This window comes from Haliaeetus albicilla, chromosome 2 (assembly GCF_947461875.1).
Source record: "Haliaeetus albicilla chromosome 2, bHalAlb1.1, whole genome shotgun sequence".
Lineage (NCBI taxonomy): Eukaryota > Metazoa > Chordata > Aves > Accipitriformes > Accipitridae > Haliaeetus > Haliaeetus albicilla.
In genome coordinates, this window is record NC_091484.1 from 59,278,442 (window position 1) to 59,301,768 (window position 23,327).

At 40.2% G+C, this 23,327-nt stretch overlaps 1 protein-coding gene across 1 annotated transcript in view; it reads left to right on the top strand.

Moving 5' to 3' along the window:
- MALRD1 (MAM and LDL receptor class A domain containing 1) overlaps window positions 1–23,327 on the top strand; it is a 289,291-nt gene that overhangs the window by 256,809 nt on the left and 9,155 nt on the right. The window contains exons 36-37 of the mRNA XM_069776612.1: window positions 19,816–19,898; window positions 19,991–20,081. Of these exons, the coding sequence (XP_069632713.1) occupies window positions 19,816–19,898; window positions 19,991–20,081 (174 nt within the window). The remainder of the gene's footprint in view (window positions 1–19,815; window positions 19,899–19,990; window positions 20,082–23,327) is intronic.

Consider the following 23,327-nt stretch of genomic DNA (forward strand, 5'->3'; position numbering starts at 1 on the left):
GGGCATTGGTTGTCCATGCCACAGTGTATCCTGGCAGCTGCCTACACTAGAAGTGTGTCCATTCATCAAGATTTCCTCTTGTGCTGTTCATCAAGATACAGTTCTAGTGCAGGTTTGCTCTCTGGTATTTACAGCAAATAACTGGTGTGCCCTCCCTTAGTCCACTCAGACACAATGACTACAAGAAAAGGTATGTCTGAGATCATTATTGGGGCATACAAGTCTTAATGGATATTCAACCCAGTTACAAACAGAACCGAGAAATTCTGTATTTTTAAACTTCTTTTTATCCTGATACACTAAGAAAACAAAGTTAGTGTGACTGCACTGCTATTCGATTTGTCAGTCCATGATTCTTTCCACCCAAATCCATATTTAGCCGGTCAGTCAATTTTGACCAGTCTTGACAAGGGAGATAGAGATGTCCAAGATGTGATATCCCTAGAACTTTTTAGAAAATAAGTTTACTACAGAAAGACATGAAAACCTAATTTGTAGTCCTCTGCTCTTTCCAAAATAAGGTGAAATGGCAGTATGAGCTCGATAGTTATCTATCCTCTTTGCCCTGCATGTATTAACCAACAAATCAGCACACACTTGTCTTGTGGCACCATGCTATCGCTTGTCCAGCAGTACGTGCTCATGTGAGAACGCTGAGACTACTGTAGAGAAGATCTGAAAGAAGCAGGCTGAAGATGGAAGAAATCATGATGACATGAGAAAAGTGATGTTATTGAGAGTATGAATGGACATGAACACATAGAAAACTAGGCATTATTAAATCTACTGTTAGCAAAACTTTCTTTTATTAAAATTGCTAATCATCAGCACTATATACAATCTAATATTTCAAGACATTAAAATCATCAATAAAGAGATGATTGAGATAATAAAGAAAATGCAAATTTGTATCACCTCTACGACACTTTATAGCTGAGGAGCGTCTATATATTTTTACAAAGTATTTACAAAAGTAAGTCCCAACCATTGGCTTGCAGACAAAACCCGTCATGCAGGACCTTTGCCTCTGGCCTGCCCCCTTTTCAGCTGAGCAGAGGCAGGCTTAGGCTCCTGCCACTTCCCAGCAGCTGCATGTCTCCTCTTGTACTTGTGCATGGGAAAACACCTACAGATGCAGCTTCTACCTGGGCCACTGGTTTTTACTGGAAGTTTTACCATATTGTCACATCCACAAGATGGGGACCCCAAAAGGAGGTTCTAGTTCTGTGGCTGCCAAGGTTGCAAAATTTTATGACCTACCCTAAGGTCAAGCCCTGGCCAAGAAAAAAACATGTGGCTTTTGTTTTTTCCTAATACTATTGTTGCGCTATTTTTTCATCCTGTAAGATGTACTTGTAACATGCTCTATCTTAAAAGTGGATGTGCCCAGACTGAATACAAAAAGGCTTTTAAACTAAAAGCCAGATTTTACTGGAATCTGAATTAGAATACTATTTAAATCAAGAAAACTCTGTGTGACTAGGGACAATAGAGTAGAAATAAGAGCATTTACTCACAGCTGTCCCTTTGCCTACTTGTCCTCACAGAGGAGTCCTCACTTCCCAGCTTATTGCAGTTAACTCGGACACTTTCTGAGTGGCCACAAGCTCTGTCCCTTCTCCTTTGGTTCCAAGGAAGCATCCCCTTGGTTCTGAGCGCCTTTCTCTCTCTCTCCTTTCAGTTGCTTCTCAGTCTTTTTCATGTGAGCCACAGGCTGGCAGCTCTGTGCTGTGCCTCCTTATCCTGCCAAGCCTGATTTCATCTGCAGTCTCCACTCTCCTCCCCAGCTCTTCTCCAGCTGCTCAGTAGCTTCCCAGGAAAAGAGCAACCTGCTTCCTCCATCAGACCGTTCAGTCAAAGCTAATCATGCTGAATAGAGGAACTTGAAGCTGAAAACAAACATGCGGTCTATCTACTTATTGACACTTGGAAAGAAACAGGCTGAGATTCTCAAATTTTCAATATGAAAAACAAGCATCTCATGTCTTGTGATAAAATGGCAAGAATGGCCAACAAGCTAGCCTTGCATTAGCCTGTCACCATTTTCACGGCTCTGTGCATATGCTTGGTGCCTACACTGTATCTTCTGGGATTTAGTAGTCCAGGTCCAGACATAACATCAGTCCTGATGGTAAGTTCTGATTAATATCACAATATAGCCAAAGAAGTTATACTGTACAACTTTTGGAGGGAGTAAAAAAGGTACCATAGACTACAGAGCTCTAAAATTAAGAGTACTTCCCAAGACAAGAAAAAGGACAGAAAAAATGGATGGGAAATTTTTGATGACAAAACTGGCAACTCTGTAAAGCAGCAGGTCATCAAGTACACCATGAAAAGTAGGATAAAACCTTGAGTTATTCTTGGTTTTACGTTAACAGATTCAAAAGAACTGCTTCAAGACAATCCTTCTAGTAAGAAAAACTAGAAAAAGAAATTAGAAAACATCTTAACAATGTCTAATCTTTTTCAAAAGACAGAAAACTGTTATGTGCAAATAAGTTCAGTCTCCTTTACACATTACAGAGTTGGGTGACTCAGGTCATATTTGAGAACACATATCAGAATATGTCATGCTTTGATAAAATATACTATGAATTTATTTACTATAAATGTAAAAAAGTACCTGATATGCAGTAATGTGATACATTTCTTCCTCTAATTCTTTGAAAACATTTGTGAAATTAAGATATATTGTCTTGATTTTCAGTTATTTGATGTGGAAGAATAAAGGCAGGGCATTGTACCAGCTTTGTAACAGACTGTTTCAAGAGTAGTAAAAAAAAAATCATCTGCTAGGAACCATGCAGAAAAAAATTTACACTTTTTATTCCAAATAGATGAAAAATTGCAATGTTCTTGCATTCAGAGAAGTGGGTTAAAGAAAACAGTTTTTCAGCTGTATAAAAGCTGACTTCAGCTTATATAAAAGTCTTGGTCCTGTGCCATTACAAAATGTAAATCTGTCCCTTATTAATATGGAATGTTTGTCATGGCTTCCTGCCACCTTATCCCAACTGTTGACATAAAATCATCAGTAGAAAAACAGAACATAGCAAGGATTCTTTGACCTCACAGATTTTTGGATGCTACCTCTGTCTGTTAGGGCTGTTGACCAGCAATTCAGGTTAACTAGGTTTTTGTTCTGCCTAGTGGTACACATTAAAGGGGCATAAAGGCTTCTCTGAATTGTACAAGTGCAGTGATTCATTGCATAGCCGCGTTAACATCAGGGGAATAGTTCCCCATTCTTCATCTGTACTGCATATTCCTTGGCTGCAACCAAGAAAAGACTTTATTGAATGGATGCTGGAATGCTGTTTGAAATTTTTCTATCATTAGCCATAGCTCACCATATATTATTAACAATATGCAGCGCACTAAAGACCATGGGAAAGATCTTCCTTTACCAAAGTGCCAAGTATAACAGTTGAAATAAGCTCTTCTATCAAATTTAGGCAAATAAGCTAGATTTAGAGCTATCTATTCTCCTCAATAAAAGTTTCAAGAATGTACTTGGAGTTCAAACTTCTCTTCATGTCAACTACTAGAGTAGTATTAAGTGCTGAAGTTTGAAGGTTTGAACACTGATGACGGAAGAGATGATTTAGCTATTCATAATAACAGTAGGTTTTTCTGTTTTTATTAGGTATGGTGAATCACCTCTACTGTATGCCATGATAATAATCTTCTTGCAAAGCTAAACACTGAATATCAGAATTAAAGTTTTTGATTGGGGAGGGAGGTGCAGGGCGATTTTGTGATCTTCCAGTTAAATACTGTGCCTGAACATGCCTGCATGAAGGTTTGAATTGAAATTGCATGGGAATCTGTAATTCTAGCCGCTCCTAAATTCTTAAGTCTTGACTCTGTAACCATAACAACATTAACAGAATGTGGAGCTGGGAGAAAGGTTGTGATGAAATTATTTTTATTGCATCTAAAGTGTCTTAGGTTCTCATAAATTGTTTAAAGGTCATTTCTCTGAAGATTTCATAAATTTAACTTGTTAGCAAGAAACTAAAGAGTGAATTCCCCAAGCTTCTGTGAAATTCATCTCTAATATCAGAAGAGGTCTGTGCAATTTATGCAGAGACAACATCCCAGCATTATTCTTTTCCATAGACCACATTGGCATGTTTATAACTTATTGCAGAACTTAAGCCTTTTCCAGGGGATGAGTGATTCAAACAGAGTGTAAACCATTGTCTCTGTATTACATGGAGGGTAAGCAAAAGAGAAGTTTTGTGGCTTTTTCATTTGTTTCTTATAGACATACATTTAAAATACCAGTGAAAAGTTTTAAAGAATATATTTGTGTTGATGTAATCTTAGCCTTAACTTGTGCACCTAGCTTGTACACTGTTGAGAAGCAGCAGCATTAGATGTTATTATATGGTGTTGTCAGACATGTGAGCAGATAAATTTGACTGTCTGAGAGTGACAAAATTATTTATAATCTCCAATATATACTACAATCCACCTACCAGGAGCAATGCCCTGTGTTGGCAGGGTCTGGTTAAAGCAGACCATTTCAGCTGATAAAAAGACTAGACCAATGCTGGAAAGGGGCAGCAGGAAAGGAAAGAAAATAGTTTTATCACTTTTTTTTAATTTGTGCCAAATGCGTGGTTTAATACAGACAAAACACTTCCATTGCTCAAGCTTTTAAATAACTACTTAATTTCACCTGTACATTGCAGATTCATCCATATGAAAGATATTCAGAGGGTAAACAGCAGTGAAAAGCAGATATGTGAACTGATTTTGCAATAAGTACCTATTATTTCTTACCTAACTAGTTATAGTGCAGATAATAAACTAGTGAGTATGTAGTACTGTTACAGTCTGATTAATGGCAATAAGAGCAAACATTAAAAAGAAAAAAAACAAAACAAAACTCTCCACCACACAGAAAAAATGAATCCACAATCTACCAAACACTAAGCAAGAAAAGGAAGGTCTCTGTGGAAAAATCCAGCCACTGTAAACATATTCTGATTTTTTATTAGGTTTTCTAGTGATACATAACCCCATTTGTTCTATCAACAGAATTGTCATTTTAAGCAAAAAGCTTTTTTCTGTGAAATTAACAGGTCTATCTTAAAACTAGATGTCTTCTCTATACTTTATTGCATTATTTCCTAATTGTACCTAAATATGAAATCACTGCCACTTCTGAAAGCAAAAGAATTATGTTACCAGCTGTCAATACAGTTGCATGGTCAGGCTTTCTGTCAGGTCATTCCTTAATCTTTATTCAGTCCTCTAGAAGTTGCAGCTAGGGCCTATATCTGAGACACAAACATGTAAAAAGTGTTTTTTAGAGATTTATGTTTCTGTCTCTTTCTCTCCTTGCTCTCTTTCTCTCTATGTTCTTCCCCTTCTTGGAGTGTTCTTCAAGAGCAAATCAAGCATCAGCTCCAAGTGCATGTTCCACAAATAACAAAAAGGAGGGAGGGAAAGAATAGAAGAGAAACATAAGAGGGGCAAAGAAAGAAGGACATGTAAGATTGGGGGGGGCGGGGGGGAAGAGAGAAAAAAGAACTGCGAAACAAGATGGGCAGGCAGACTAGCATAAAGGACTGGTTCTTTACTGTAAGCTGATTTATCTAAGGTGTATGTCTTCAGTGAACTTTTCTGCTTTGCTTCAACAGTTCAAATATTGCTGTACTGGTACAGATTTCTTGAGTAGGTTCGCTTCATACTGTAAATGGTAATTGTATTACTTCAATCTCCTAGGTTCCTTAGAGTAAGAGAAAATGGAGATAAATCCCTTTTCTCACTCATGAAATGGTCTCTGTGCTAGGTGTATCCATTAGAGTACCCACACCAAACCTCCCTCAGTTGGCAAGGTGCCAGGCCTGCACTCCCAGTACCCCATCTTTTAATTCTAGTTCACAAAATGACTAATTTTCACTGGTTTGTCCAAGTTTAAAATGACAAGAGTTTTTTATGGGCAAGGTTATTTATTCTGATGGTCACTTTTTACAAAGCACAGCTCCAGACTCAAAAGCAGTGGGCTGAAACTCAGGACTCAGTCATAAGTTGAACTCTGATCTCCAGTGGTCAGTGATCAATGTACCTACCACATTGTTTCAAGCTCTTTCTTTTTCTGTTGTGTGAATGCCTTGTGTCAGCATCAGTGAGAATTAAACAATACTCTTGCTGGTTGTTTGACCTTTAAATAAAGTTGGGTTGAAATACTGGTTTTGTTCGAGAGAAAATTCCATTTTGAAAATCGCTTTTTTTTTTTTTTTTTAAGAAATCTTAAGACTTTTATTTTGTTTAATGGTTAGTTAAGTGAATACTCATTTCCCTGTTGAATCTAGCACCAGATCCTTTCTTCAGTGCCAGGAGTAGCTTAATGATTTGTCCCACTGGGGCTTTTAACCATTGTTTCATGACAGTGGAAAATCCGTTACCAGAAAACTATTATTTAAGCAGGTGGGGAAAAGTAGCATAAAAAAGAGTGTAATTGTTTGAAATGGTGAATTTCAGGTCTGACCGTCTGCTGTGAGCATATACTTCTGCTTCATTGCTGTAGCCGAATGAATCTGTGCCATAAAATAGAGTGCGCGCCACATACCAACTCTAAGTGAATTCTGCTGGGGCCTATTTTATTGAAGAGTAAAGGCACAAAATCAAATGACACAGCAAATAATTTCCATATAGGTCTGCATTTCCTTATGATAGGATAAAATACACTGGAAAAAAAATCTCTCATGTACAAGACTATCACGCCAGTCTGAAACATTTTAGTGACGAATTTTAGTGAAGCCATAAAGAGATTTGTTTTTCAAATCAGTGTAATTGTCAGCAGAGTAACTTCAAAATCTGGGTTTGTTCTGAGGTTTTTAGGGTAGGAGCCAGACAAGAAATCAGGCAGGAGATCCAGCAGGTTTCAGACACTGACAGAATTTTTTTCAAATTTAAATTCAAATTCACTGTGAAATATAAGCTTTTTCATGTGTCAGCTAATTTCAGTGAGGAAATATTTCCTCTGAGATTTTCCAATCAACTCTATTTAAAAGGACTGAAGCTAGAGATGGTATTTATCTTTCCCCCTTTAATAAATGGTTTGCGTGGACCTAACAGGATATCATTTGCAAACTGCCCATGATACAAATCTCACCCTCGTGTTCCTACTCTAACACCAAGCGCTGCTTGTTTTCTGTTTAAACATTTAACAGCAAGCATTAAGGTGTTGTTGTTCTTGCCTAGCTGTGTAACAGCTAAATGGACCTATCTAATCTGAACTAGTCTTCATGACACTGTTATAATCAATGGTAAAGGATCCAGATGAGGATCTGTCTCTTTATTTCACATAGTCTAAGCTTGTCCAGACTTTCTCTAGGTGCCTCCCTTTACAGGTGGTTAATGTTAGAAAAATTAAGTCCCACTTAAACCTTTAAAATTGGTCAACATGGTTTCATTATGTATCTATATAAAAAGCAATTAGATACACTGACTCAGTCCTTCCTTTTAACAGTTACCCTTTCTTATTCAACACAGGCTGTAATTAGAACCTCTCCTTGTGGCTATAAGAGCAATGAGTAATCACAGTGTGTCATGCTAGGGACCTGGGAGTAGCTCCCAGCACACCCTGGGGGCAAAGAAACCAGAAGATACGTGTAGAAAATGACGACTCCAATACATGCATTTTCTTCCAAGTTGCCATCAGTTAACACTAAGTTCTGCAATCTCTAAAGAGTTTCATTCTCTGTTTTAAGGAGCACTCTCTAGTGCATATCATTAAGTTCTGGGCTTCTAAGACTTGCTATGGCAAGGACCCCCCATGTCAGCTAAACACTGTGTGACAAATATCTTCCTTATTATTAGTTTAAGATGTATTTCCTTTCAATTTGATTGAATGTTCTAGAGGATAGACAGCAACACACAATTTTTCTTCCATTTACCATATATCATTTTGTTTACCTTCAGCATATCTGCTCCCACTCATCTTCCATATAAATTAAATCTGATCTTTTCAATCTCTGCCATATGATTTTAATCACTGTAATCTCTAATGTATTCTATCTTACTCTCTATGCATAGTGCATGCTTTTATGTTACAAAGTGAGCAGTTACTTTCATTGAATGCATATGAGGATGCACAGATCTTTTCTCAGAGCACTTACATTTCATTTAGAATCTGTTTATACCTCACATTAATTCTGCCTCATGTTGATTTTTTGTATTTGCCAGTTATGAATTTTGGCAGTTTTCAGAATAGAAGCTATATGTGGGTCCTCAAACCCAGGCCCATGTTATCACACACAGTCACATCATACAATTCTATTCAGAAGTTTAGTTAGCTTTCTTTTATGACCAGTTATGGGGAATTCTTGGCTTGCCTATTTCTCTCTACCTTGCTGCGTTACTGAGAGTTTCCAGCATCTGAGAATGTTTGGAGTATGTGGTACCAAGTACAGAGGATACCAGCTGACTCTTCTGAAGCAACATGATATGAGAAATGCAGGAATGATAAAAGCCTTCCTCTTCTGTTTGCATACTTTCTAATAATTTCCTCATAAATTTATTCATAGACAGTTTATACCCATTTGTGTGTGTGCCAATATCCTCCATTAAACTAAAATTCTCTCAATACCTCTGTTGTTTATCCTCCAAAGTGTTTCTAGAGAAAAATCATGTGCCTTTCAGCTTTTTTTTCAGTAGACTAAACAAGCTGAACTCTTCTGGAATCCTCTTGTGAGACAGACTTTCTATTTTTCTGCTTACATTAGTAGTTGTCCTCTGCCTTGTTCCATCTTCCTGAACAGGAATGATCAGATCACAGTGTTTCAGAAAACATCTGACTCCCTACCAGTGGGTTAATGTGCCCTTATCTACATACTACAGCTTCTTGACATCCAAGGTTACCATCCGCTTCACCTGTCTTTTCCAAGAGAGGTTTCTCCTTGTCCCACATCTGTGAGCTTAACCACAGCATGAATAATGTTGTCCTAATTCCAGCTACAGTCAGCAGGCAACAGGTTACATTCATCAAAAGTATGATATCTTCTGAGGCCGTCCATACAATATTCACTATTGGAATTTTGTATACTTCAATTCAACAATAAAGACTAATCAAAGAGTATGATTTTTTTTTTCTTTGAGTACGTTGTTAGCAATAGCTAGAGTAGAAATGAATAACTACATTGCTGAAGTAGAGGCTACTTTTCTCCTATAATGGAATGAAGAGTTGCTGTTTTCATCATACTCATAAGCATCTAGTGAAGCTTATTTTGCATAACTGATTGCAAAGGCTAGTGAGCAGAGAAACTTCTTCTACACCGATATAGCAAAGGGACGTAAAGTCTCTGTTTTCTGCAAAGAACTAAGTTCTGGGTTGTTCCTCCCCCCCGGCCCGTATGCTCTGTCACCACTCCTGGAGTAACCTGCTCCTCAATAGGTATGGCACAGCTCCTGAGTAATGTCAACACTCGTGTAATGACCCCAGTGTAATGTATTGTAAATGTAGCAAATGTGTTCTAAACACAGCAATGGCAAATCTGGGTTCACACAGAAGATACCAGTTTGGTGCATTGTGGCAGATTCATAAATAAGTACAGTCTCTAGAGGATACCATAAAGTGTACAGTGATACTCACCGGACAATATAACTACAATCATCCACATGTTACTGCCTTAATTTACATACTACTAATACCATGCACACTAAATAGTTAGATGACTAACTGTTGGTCATTCTGAATGCACACATGACATAACAGGTTAGGTATTCTGTATGACAAATGTTTCAGATAAAAATAAGAAAAGCAGATGTGCCTCACAGCAGAGAAAAGGTGTATTTTGGCCAAGTGGTATTGGTAAGAATGACAGAAACAACTCTTGTAGGTAGGAATGGCTAGTTTTGTACTTCCCATTTGTTAATTGTTTTCTGTCAGTAACTGAGTGAGCTATGTTGTGGACACTTGCAGACAAAAATAGAAATCAGTGCTGGTTTTACATTTATCACATGCTGACTGTACCTCACTCCCATCTACTTATGAAATTTCTGTGGGCAGAAGCAGCTTTGGTCACTGTTGTTTGTCTAGCAGCTAATTTTTCTGTTTTGCCTCCATTACTTGTCGAGCACTTCCTTTTACACACCTGTGTAGATTTAAATAAATACATAAAAATAAAAATTCTGTAGGCATCTGCAGGATCACAAAAGATGATTAACATTTCAGGACATTTTCTTGATGTTCAATCTGCCTTTTAATGCAAATCTTTTTAACATAAACAAGACTGGCACTTAAATTATTAAATCTGCAGAAGTGCAGGGGAGATGCCAAATGGATATTTAGTACTTAATGCTCTCAATGCTGCTAGATTAACATCACATATGATTTAATTGTTTTTTTAACCTTTTATCAGGTTCAGTATAAAACATGAGGGCTCTTGAGAAAAGTGAAACCAATACAGTATATTGACAAAAGCTAACAGCTTTCAAAAATAAAAATGCAGAACATTGCTTTATACTGAACAACCTTAGTCATTATGAAACATTAGTAATTACTGCTATTGGGGGAAAAAAAAAGAAAAAAAGGAAAGAAAAAAAACCAAACCCAACAGATTTCAGCATTCAGTTTTCCACATGTATCAAAGCCCTCTTTGAAAGTACAGATTGTTGGAACTTTTTCTTTCCAAGCTAATGAGAAGCTGTGTTTATGCTTGTTCTTGGAGGTCACGGACTCGATTCCCTCCTGCAAAGCTCTTCTCCTGTCATTTGCCCCTACCCAAGAGCCGTATGCAGTAGCGATGCATTAGAGTGATAGAGTTTCTCTATCTCAGACTGGGGAAAATAATTGCACAAGTAAGGAATCAGCTGCCAGGAGGAAAATGAGCAATCAAGTACACATCTGTACCTGCAGTTGCCGAGGCAAGCGGCTCTGGCGCGGGCACGATCTGCAGTGGAGTGCTCCAGCACAGTGTGCGGGGGGGTCCCAAACTGGGGGAACCTCAGGAGGAGCCAGGAGAGCTGCTGGGAGCCTGCAGCTGGCTAGCCACCAGGAGCACCGCCAACAGGACGGGCAAACAGGCCCTGGTGCAGCAGCCAGGGCCTGGCGTGGCAGTTTGCGCAGCAGTTCACGCAGAAGGGCGGGCAGGCAGGGCGCTGAAGCCCTGCCAGCTCAACCAGGGAGCGACGGTATCCACCCGGCAGAAAGCCACGGTGGCCTCTCTAAGCGGCTGCCCAGACAGAGCTCGGGTGCGAACGCGCTGCCGCCCAGGTGCCAGGCTGCGGGCTGTGCCCTACTCTTATGCCAGTAGCGGACGGCAGCAGTGAGCGCACCAGTGGGAGAGGCTTCCAGGTAGAGAACTGCTCCGCTTGGTGACAGAGCTCCGGGAGGAGGTGAGTAGGTTGGGGAATATCAGGGAGTACAAGAGAGAGAGAGACTACTGGAAGGGCACCCTACCTCCCCTGTGACAGGCCCAACAGGCAGACAGGATGCATGATACGGAGGATTCCCTATCCTCTCTCCACCTGGCTGAACACAGTGATTTAAGGGATAGGGGGGCAAAGGCGACAAGTTCCTGTCCGGCGCAGCAGGCACATCTCCTCTGTGACTACCCCACTTTTGCAGGTACCCGTGCATAATAGGTACGAGGCTCTGCGAGTGGAACCGAACAATAATGAGGATGATGGTTCGTCTAACAGGGAGGTGTCACCAAGGTTGTGTCAGCCTACACCCTTCATCAAAACTGCTCCCATAAAGAAAAAAAGACGGGTCATTGTCATAAAGAGACTCCCTTCTGCAGGGAACAGAATGCTCCATATGCAGGCCAGACCCACGTCTTAGGGAAGTCTGCTGCCTCCCTGGGGCCCGGGTTAAAGACATGAAAAGAAAGCTTCCTACCCTGGTACGGCCCTCAGATTATTATCCATTGTTGATTTTTCAGGTAGGCAGCGATGACGTTGCAACAAGAAGTCCAAGGGCAATGAAGAGAGACTTCAGGGCCTTGAGACAACTCCTTAAGGGATCAGGAGCACAAGCAGTGTTCTCGTCTATCCTTCCAGTTGCAGGGAATGATGAGGGAAGAAACAGGAAGAGCCAGCAGATCAATACCTGGCTCTGAGCCTGGTGTCATGGGGAGAATTTGGGGGTTTTTGATCATGGGTCAGTTTATACACCAGGCCTGCTGGCAACAGATGAGGTACACCTGTCTCAAAGGGGGAAAAGAATCTTTGGACAGGAGTTATCAGGGCTCATTGAAAGAGCTTTAAACTAGATTTGAAGGGGGAAAGGGATAAAACCAGGCTCACTAGAGATAAGCCTGGGAGCGGCACACCGGTGTTTGAGGGACAGTGTGCTAGTGAGGTCCTTCGGTCTGCCGTCTCAGTGGAGGTAGGGGATGGTGATCCATGTGGCAGCAAAGACACAAGGGTTATTGATGTGTTAGAAACCATGGAAGCGCCTGAGAATGGTCATGTAGGAATTAGGGCTTCTCCCCCCAGAAAGGTGGTGGGATCAATAGCCCAGCTGAAGTGCCTCTACACCAATGCACGCAGCATAGGCAACAAACAGGAGGAGCTGGAAGCCATTGTACAGCAGGAAAACTATGACATATGCCATCACAGAAGCGTAGTGGGATGACTCGCACAACTGGAGTGCTGCAATGGATGGCTATAAACACTTCAGAAGGGATAGGCAAGGAAGGAGAGGCGTTGGGGTGGCCCTGTATGTTAGGGAGTTTTTTGATTGTGTAGAGCTTAATAATGGTGACGATACGGTTGAGTGTTTATGGATAAGAATTGGGGGAAAGGCCAACAAGGCAGATATCATGGTGGGAGTCTATTATAGGCCACCCACCCAAGATGAAGAGGCAGACAGAATATTCTGTAAGCTGGGAGAAGTCTCACAATCACTAGTCCTTGTTCTTGTGGGGGACATCAACTTACCAGCTGTCTGCTGGAAATACAATACAGCAGAGAGGAAACAGCCTAGGAGGTTCCTGGAGTGTGTGGAAGACAACTTCCTGACACAGCTGGTGAGTGAGCCAGCTAGGGAAGGTGCCCCACTGGACCTGTTGTTTGTGAACAGAGAAGGACTTGTGGGTGATGTGATGGTTGGAGGCCATCTTGGGCATACCAATCATGAAACGATAGAGTTTTTGATTCTCGGAGAAGTAAGGAGGGGTGTCAGCAGAACTGCTACTTTTGACTTCCAGAGGGCAGACTTTGGCCTGTTTAGGAGCCTAGTTGACAGAGTGCCTTGGGAGGCAGTCCTGAAGGGCAAAGGAGTCTAGGAAGGCTGGACAGTCTTCAAGAAGGAAATCTTAAAGACACAGGAGCAGGCCATCCCCATGTGCTGAAAGACAAGACGGAGGGGAAGAAGACCAGCCTAGCTGAACAGAGAGCTTTGGCTGGTACTCAGGAAAAAAAGGAGAGTTTATGACCCTTGGAAGAAGGGACAGGCAACTCAGGAGGACATTAGAAAAGCCAAAACCCAACTAGAACTTAATCTGGCTACTGCCATAAAAGACAATAAAAAAATGTTTCTATAAATACATTAGCAGCAAAAGGAGGGGAAACACAGTGACAAAGGATGAGGAAAAGGCTGAGGTACTTAATGCCTTCTTTGCCTCAGTCTTTAGTAGTAAGACCAGTTGTTCTCAGGGTATCCAGCCCCCTGAGCTGAAAGACAGGGACAGGAAGCAGAATGAAACCCCCATAATCCAGGAGGAAATAGTTAGTTACCTGCTACACCACTTAGACACACACAAGTCTATGGGACTGGATGGGATCCACCAAGGGTACTGAGGGAGCTGTCAGAAGTGCTCACCAAGCCACTTTCAATCACTTATCAGCAGTCCTGGCTAACCAGGGAGGTCCCAGTTGACTGGAGGTCAGCAAATGTGACGCTCATCTACACGAAGGGACAGAAGAAGGATCCAGGGAACTGCAGGTCTGTTGGTCTGACCTTGGTGCTGGGGAATGTTATGGAGCAGATCATCCTGAGTGCCATCACACGGCAGGTATAGGACAACCAGGTGATCAGGCCCAGTCAGCATGGGTTTATGAAAGGCAGGTCCTGCTTGACCAACCTGATCAACTTCAATGACAAGGTGTCCTGCTTAGTGGATGAGGGAAAAGCTGTGGATGTTGTCTACCTAGACATCAGTAAAGCCTTTGACACCATTTCCCACAGCATTCCTCTGGAGAAACTGGCTGCTCATGGCTTGGATGGGTGTACTCTTCACTGGATAAAAAACTGACTGGATGGCCAAGCCCAAAGAGTGGTGGCGAATGGAGTTAAATCCAGTTAGCAGCCAGTCACAAGTGGTGTTCCCCAGGGTTCTGTACTGGGGCCAGTTCTGTTTAATAACTTTATCAATGATCTGGACGAGGGGATCGAGTGTGCCCTCAGTAAGTTTGCAGATGACACCAAGTTGGGAGGGAGTGTTGATCTGCTTGAGGGTAGGAAGGCTCTACAGAGGGATCTGGACAGGCTGGATTGATGGGCTGAGGCCAATTGTATGGGATTCAACAAGGCTAAGGGTTGGGTCCTGCACCTGGGTCACAACAACCCCATGCAATGCTACAGGCTTGGGGAAGAGTAGCTGGAAAGCTGCCTGGCAGAAAAAGACCTGGGGGTGCAGGTTGACAGCCGGCTGAATATGAGCCAGCAGTGTGCCCAGGTGGCCAAGAAGGCCAATGGCATCCTGGCTTGTATCAGAAATAGTGTGGCCAGCAGGACTAGGGAAGTGATTGTTCCCCTGTACTCAGCACTGGTGAGGCTGTGCCTCAAATCCTGTGTTCAGTTTTGGGCCCCTCACCACAAGAAAGACATTTTGGTGCTGGAGCGTGTCCAAAGAAGAGCAACGAAGCTGGTGAAGGGTCTAGAGCACAAGTCTTATGAGGAGCAGCTGAGGGAACTGAGGTTGTTTAGCCTGGAGAAAAGGAGGCTGAGGGGAGACCTTAACGGTCTCTACAACTACCTGAAAGGAGGTTGTAGTGAGGTGGTGGTTGGTCTCTTCTCCCAAGTAACAAGTGATAGGACAAGAGGAAATGGCCTCAAGTTGCGGCAGGGGAGGTTTAGATTGGATATTAGGAAAAATTTCTTCACCAAAAGAGTTGTCAAGCATTGGAACAGGCTGCCCAGGGAAGTGGTTGAATCACCATCCCTAGATGTATTTAAAAGATGTGTAGATGTGTCACTTAGGGGCATGGTTTAGTGGTGGACTTGGCAGTGCTAGGTTAACGGTTGGACTGGATGATCATAAAGGTCTTTTCCAACCTAAATGATCCTATTATTCTATGATTTATTTTGAGTTTTGCATATGCTACCTTTAATACAGCACAAAGTTTGATATCCTGAAATGCAGCAGTGTATCAGCCAGACATGTCCTTGTAAATTAAACCTGCCCTGAATGAACACCAAAAAAACCAGACACCTTGTCTGGTTTTTACTTTTCATTCTGAGTGAGATGAGCCACAACCGCAGGCACAGGATGCAGCAACACAGGCAACGCTGAGTTCATTCCTCTGCATTACTGATATCTATATTAGGAAATAATGAGTTGGAAATCCTAGAAGAAAATTTGGAGGGTTAACATTCTTCCTTCCAGGGTGACTCTCCTGTAAGAACTTGCTAATAGCAGAAGACATTTTGTCAGGCAGGATAGATTAGGATGTGCACTGGGATGGAAGTATTCAAGTACTATTTCATCTGTCTTTCTCTCTTGCTCCTCCTGTTTCAACTATGAGGAGCTTCCTGTCTGAACGGATTGCAGTGGCTATCTCTGTATTTCAGATAAGCTTAAGACTCATGTAAAATGTGGTGCTGCTAATTACTCAAGACGTAATTAGCCCAAGGAAATGAGTCGCACATAAATAATGTGGAAGTTCAGCTTCATGACTCAAGAGATAAATTCATAGCCTTTTCAGAGTTGCCTGTCTTTAACATAAAATAGCAGAAAAGGATTATTAAGGAAGCTCTTCAAAATTCCCATTACCCCACTAATGAAGATTTAACACATTGCCCAGAAGACATGGTTGATCTTCACTCTGTAAGGTCCTTCCACCACATCAGCATTTCCATATCCCCAGCTGCTCTCATCAGAGAGGAAGCCAATAGTGACGTTGAAGAAGCAACTTATCTGCCTCCCAACTGAGAGTAAAGTACTGTAAGCACAGTCCATGCACAGCAGTGGGTAGGTAGTTAAGAGTGTTCCCCTTCATTAACTGGACTTCAAGTAAGCCACCTCTTGCATGCATGCCACAGGCTGCTCTGACCTACCTGGAGCTGTTAGGGTAATTAAAGTTCACTTCAGGATTGCATGCGTCAAGGACTGCACAGTAGAAAGGTGAAGTTTGACTTCATTTCCTATAAAGCTGCAAAGGACCAAAATCATGTAAGACATCTATAAAACAAGATTGGTTTGGATATTTAAGACAAGTTTCCCTCTATCCTGGGCACAGAAATGTTTGGCTTCAGTAAATGCCAGAGGCAGTGCTTGTATCAGCTGAGACCCAAAGATGTTAATGAACAATTTTCCCATGTTTTTCTTGCAGCCTCACTGAAAGTTGCAGGCTTCTCAGCTAGCTGTAACTCCTATTTTCTCTTGTTCATTTTTTGGGGGGGGTTGTTGGGTTTTTTTTACTTCAGAAGATGGCATTTTGTAAGTAATGAACAGCCAAACCTTAGGAAGAGTTGAATGAATCTCCAAATTATAACCCAGATTTTTCTGATAGTCTTATATCTTACCTCAGTGGCAGAGGTGACTGCTAAGTTCCCCTGGCAAAGATAAAAATGAACAAATAAATTAATGTGTGAAGATACAAGTGGGATTTCTTAACCAACTCATATACTCTTCAAGTTTTTTGTTGTTTAGCACTCCTTTGCCATCCAGGTCTTTAAGGATTAGCTATGTTGTCCTTACTATACTCATCTTTTTTGCCTTGCCTCCTGCCTCATTGCCAAGTTTCAGAGATATTATATTTGCTCCACCTTAATCCATTTTTTACACAATTTTTTTTTTTTTTGTAAGCAATGGTAGTATTATAAGGTGACACTTTTAGTAACAGCCTAGATAGACACAGCGGAAAATCATTCCACTGGCCAAAATTACACACATTGATAGTCTGACATCAGATTCTTAAGTGGTGTGTGTCATGTAACATAAAACTATACTGTTGGGCTTCAGAGATTTGGAGGGGAATAAATGGCCAACCTAAGGCGGTTAGTAGTTGATTATAAACCCCATATATATGTATAAGAAGATAAACTAGTTATCTATATGACTAAAAGGCGCTTAACTTTTTTATCCATAATTCAAACACAGCATGAATATGTGAAATATTTCATCAGTAAACGGAAACAAAGCATATGAAGAGATATTTAGTTATTACTGGGTAGTAGGACTTCCCCATGCTTTTACCAGTACACACACCTGCTTTATGAGAACTACCTCCTTGTAGCTCTGAGATGAGCCATGCCCCAGTGGCTCCAGAGCAGCAGATGGCACCTCTCTTGCCATGTCTGAGTAGTGCTTGTGCACAGCTGCAAATCTGTTTTCTCATTCTTTCTTTTACAGTCAAGTAAGTTCTGCAGTGACAAGAAAGAGAGCAATTTTGGTTAAAAGCATATCTAGCTCAACAGAAAATCTGGCAAATGGGGGGAAAGGAAATTATACAATCGAGAGCAATCAGAAAATGATTTTGATGGGTGATTACTATCAGAGTGCAATGTTTCTACATGGATCCACAGGGCTTGATATGAGCCCAACTGCAATTTGACATTTGTATAAAATCATCAGTCCACATAAAAGACCAGCTTATGAATGACATGATTTTGTAGCATGCTGAAGAAGAAGGAGGACTGAAGGGACCAGGTATTTTCAGTCACTGAATACAATGGGTCTCCAGCTCAGCCAGAGCTGTCAGCTGAAATTGTGCCACTTTTTCTTTAAAATGAGCATGTCAGAATATGCTACTGGCTCCACTCTCTAAAGCTAAGATTCATTAGTATATCAATCACTAACCTTGAACAAGGTAACCCTTTAACCAGAGAAAACTCAGGTCTGTGGGGTTAAATGAGTTAAATAAATCTGTCTGTGCCCACTGTGTTCAAGTAGAGCTGGTACTTTCCTCCCAGCGTGTTCTCTGCCCACTATTTTTCAGTGGTCCACTGAGTTGCTACAAATCCTACATCAGCCTCTATTGGTCTTTAGTGGTCACTTTCCTCCTGTCATGTCTGAGACTGGGATATAGATCTATTTTCCTACATGCACTGATCCTTTCAGGATTCTCCTAAATTTCACCGAGGCTGCAGACAGATGCTTGCTGCTCCTATAATCCTACCCTTCCTCTATCTACATCCACCACACTGTCATTTTCTGGGAAAATGAAATACTCCTCTCCCTCCAGAGTGCCTCAGTTAATTCAGTGTGCAACTGCTAGGATAAGGCACACAGCCAATACCATGTGCTAAACCATGACAAACAACACAAAATTCTCTCACACATGTTCAAATAAAATAGGTTTAATATAAAGATTTAACTGTATATATGTGCAATTTCATATTATACATTTAAGGGCAGGAGAAGAAACCACAATTACAAAATAAAAATTACTTTATAAAAATTGGTGACTATGATAAAAATGTTGGTGTTACAGTGAGAAAGGAACTCGATATACAATACCCCCCATATTAATAGTTTGTGAAACTGTAAAGAAAGAAATCATGAGAAGTGAAACTAATTTCCTATTCATTTGACATTAGTAGGACTGAAGCTGGATTACCACCATCACTTATTTATGAAGCTGCTTTTTCTAAAAAAAAGTTGAAAATTTATGAAGCTCATAAACCACCAGACAGGCAGATAATTGAAAAGTTGGTAGAAGTCATTGCAGTGTGACACTCAGCGTGGGGTTCAGCTCATTAAGTGGGGTGCCTGAAATTTAGATGTCAATATGTAGCTATCCCTCTAACAACCCTTTACACTAGTCATCATTTAGGGTTTGTAATTGTAGGTGCCTACGGCCATTTTGAGACTCCCTGGGGTTCCCAGAAGTGTTAGGTTGGGTGCTCCAAACTGCACCCATCTCAGCAGAGGCAGCCAACCCTCACCTGGGTCTCCAAGTTCCCTCATTCTGATGGAGAAGGCCACAATAAAAACAAGTAGCCAAAAGCTAAATCTAGACAAATTAAAGTGAGAAATGATACACACTTTTTGGTGACTGTGATTAACTGTTAAGCAACAAGTGTAAAGTAAAACATCAAAGCTTGTGTCAGATTGTTTGTATTTTGGTTACTTCAAATCAAGACTGGATTTGAACCAAAAACCAAACTTAAAATAATTTGACATGGCTGAAGTTGTTAGCTCAATGCTTAGGTTGTGAAGAGGCATTTGTTGAAGGGGTATCATTTTTACAAGAAAATAGAAAACCAAAAGAGAGACAGATTAGGTGGGGAGAGAAAAACATCTTAACTCTAATTGTGTATCTTTCTCTACTTTAGTGTCCCAGATCCTCAGCTCAGAAATTTATTTAACTCTCACATGGGGGATAACAGGGAAATTAGTCTAATTTCTTTTGCTGTGGGAGAACAATACAGTGGCAACATGTACAAGGCAGCCAATTCTAATCTTTGAACTTTGTTTTATTTCATTTTTCTCTCTCTTAGGTTTGTTTTGTGTATTTCTCACTTAGATTTAATTTTCTTAGCTTTGATGCTGCTCTTTGTGATTCCTGGGTGAGATTTAGTCACTGGCAAAACTGCTCAAAAGGATTTGCATTTCTTGTGTGCTTGTCACTGTTTATGATCCTTGCTTCTCCCTTTTTCAAAAACTGTTGTTTTATTCACAGATGTGGAAAAGAATGGAAAGGAAACCGTTGCCACATAAGTGCTAAGCCTCTTCAGCCTCCAACTTCAAGTCTCCTTCAAAATGGTGGGTCTGTAAAAAGAAAAAAATATATTTCAGTTCAATCTTTGAGTGTTTCCTCTTACTTATTTCTGTCTTTGATTGCTCTGATTTTGCAGATATTTGGATTGGGTTGGGTATCGGTTTCTTGCTGATTAAAATTACAGCTGCTGCCTTGTATTTCCTTTCGAAGAAGAAAGTGCCAGAAACGTAAGTGAAACTTTTATTTTGTGTAAAGCAGACATAAATGTGGCACAAAGCAATGGCTAACTGCCCAGTCTCATTGGTTTCAACTTTTAAATCTCCCCACAGTCCTTCATATGCAAGACTAAGCATAAAACCTAGCTTTGCAACAAAAGCTGACCTTAGTGGACCCCAGTCTGGAAACAATGAGTTATGGCTTGACTGCTTAGACTGTTTTGATTGCAACATTGTATGATTATTCTTAAATTATAAAATTCATCAACCACCTTAATAGCAGTAGCCCTGATTTTTGTACATGATTGTTAAATGTGAGAAATAAGAGGTATTTATGGTTTCTCGAAACCTCTCATGTTCAGTTTCTTAAAGGTAGATTCACAGCTCTTCCTGAAGCTACTGAGTACTGCATATACCTGGTGGGACATTTTTGCCCTAAATATTTCCATATTTACACACATCTGTGAACTTTCCCTGTGATAACTGGATGGGATAAAAATGTTTTTTTTCTATTTTAAAATATTAGGGGTTTTCATAAAAAGCTTTAATAAATTAGAAAAAATGCAAGCTGTGAGACTCCAGAATTATGTGATTTTTTTTAGAAATCATAGTGTTTGCCCACTCTCCTTCAGTTACTACAGACATACTCAAAATCTGACTTTCTCTTTTAATGTTGTATTAGTCTTCTTAATCAGTAGTTCTTTAGATGTGTCTCACCAATGTCACCTTATCCGTTCCTTCCACCCATTTCCCCTAACTCTTCATCTCACACCCATCATCCAATACTGTCATCTTGCACTAAGATCACCCCAGTACAGACCTCTTGGCTTGTGGTTCAAGGACCTGTCTTACTCGTGGTGAATGAGTGCTCTAGCTGGTGATTATTTATTTTTTCAAAAGCTATATTATTCCATCCAGTACTATGCTTGTGCAAAGAGCAACTAAATTGTCTTCTGACATCCTACTGCATAAAGTGCATCCTCAGTAAAGTAAAAAAATCAGCAAAATTGGTGGTGGTTTATTTCAAAATTTATTTCAAGTGCTTTGAATAACAGTACTAGTAGTACTAGAGATATCTCTTCATCCAGTTATTTGAGTTCAGAGTTTTTTAAGATACGCCTTAGACTGACAGTTCATTATTTCACAGATGTATTTCCTTGCCCTTCCTGTCAACCCTCTCATAATCTCTGCTTTCCCTTTCCTCCCTAATTTAAGATTCTTAAAATTTTTTTCCTGTTTCTTATTTTCCTCTAACACTTGTATTTCTTCTCTGCCCTTCTCTTGACTTATTCTGCTAGTTCCTTCTCTGTCATCACGTACCTACCACTGTCCCTTCCTCCTTTCAGCAATTCCTGTTGTGCATTGCCTTGTCCATTTTCATGTTGTTAGATTTCCCTCACCCCTCATTTTCTTCTCCAGAATTCATCTTCAAAGCTGTCTCTTTTCCTTTAAACTTGTGCTCTGCTATAGACCTTTCTCTCTTTGGGGATGTTGTTATCTCCCAAACTATCTACTGAACTATGCAGACTTCTGTCCTGACATTATTGCTGCTGACATGTCTCCTAACGCTTCATGCTACCCCTGACAGGTAGGGTTGTCTATGGACACAGAAGCAAAATATTAAAGCAGGAACATTTAGTGGTTGTGGTACTGTTAATTGAGTGCATAGTTTCACCTACTTTCTTTATGTCTGCTTCCTCTTCTGTAAAGTGGGAATAATCCACTTAATAAGCTTAATAATAAGAATTTCCTTATCTTACTTCACAGGGGCTTTAAGACTTAATTCATTCGCATTTATACAACCTGCTAAGGTACATGTGGAAAGGCACCTGAGAAGCACAAGATTAGTTGTGTTGTAACAGCTACTTGGTTTTGGGGTTTTTTTCGGTAATTTCAATTAATATTTTTTCCAAAAAAAAAGTGTGATTTTTTTCTCAAAACATATTTGGTGTTTTTTTTAATCAACAAATGATTAATTATGCTACTTCTCCTGTGCTCTAAACACTCCCTTTTACCTTTTTCTTTCATAAATGCCTGCTTAAGGGTTACTGCACTGCCATCCACTTCTCTTATACCCATGTATCTCTATTCAAGGAAAATTTTTTCCCTTTTTTGTAATTATATATGCTAAAAAAAATAAGAAGATATGAAAAGAATCAGAGATGTGAATAGAGGGTTAGAAAGTTTACACAGCAAAGCTCAATCTGGTCTTGATTGTTTTCACTGGAGCTGCCAAAAGGTAAGATATGATGATGAAAATTTCTGTGGTTCCAAGTTTTGTCTATTAGGAACTGACTAGGATTGTCAAATCATTTTGCCCACGATACAGAATAAAAAAACTTATTTTCATTGTTTTTAATCATAGTTGACTTAACATGTAAGTTAAAATGCATTTTATAGGCATCTTATCAAGAAATAATCTAGCTAATAAATGGCAATTTGAATGAGATTGTGAAATTGTGAAAACAATGAAATCTGAAACTTTGAATTTGAGAACATAAGTTCATCCAGGCAGTTTGTCTCTCCCTCTTCAACTACCTAGTGCCTAGAGTGATTTTTTATACAAAAATCATAGCTGGAAACATAGTAATAAATTGAGGCAAGTTGATCCTTGACTGCTTAATCAGTAATCAGAAGTGACTAGTCAAAATGCAGCCAATGTTACCATACTGAAGTTTGGATCTTTAAGATAAGGCTTTAGAATAAGAAATGACTTGTGTTTGCATAAGTCTGTAAAATGTACAATGTGACAGCACCACACAGAGGCATGAGATTTTACTCCTGATTTTTTTTAAGAGGATTTGATGAACTAGAGGAATTTAACTGTGCCCATGAATGATACTTTCCTACAATTCGTTTTCACTTCAAAGGCTTGTGTCTGCTTTCAGCCTTTGTGGGTCATGTTGTTTTCTTAAAGTCACTAGGCATTAGAGGCACTCCAGGAGTGCCTGCTTGGCCATCCTTTCACAGGGAACTTTTCACACACTTGAGCCCCTGTTTACTACCTTTTGATAAATCCTTTCGCTAGCTATTTTTAAATAATTTTTATTAGTGTCTCCTTTTTCCTTACTGGTGTAGAACCACACATATACTCATTGGCAGATGGTCCTCCAGAGACACATTAACAGTTGTAGGTGTTATCTTCCAGGACATTTTAAAATGGAGCACAGGTCCATCTATGCCTCAATGGAAGTAGCACAGAAATGTGCACAAGAGCTGGAGGAGAAGTTTCAGAGTTCAATAAAACTAATTTTTTCA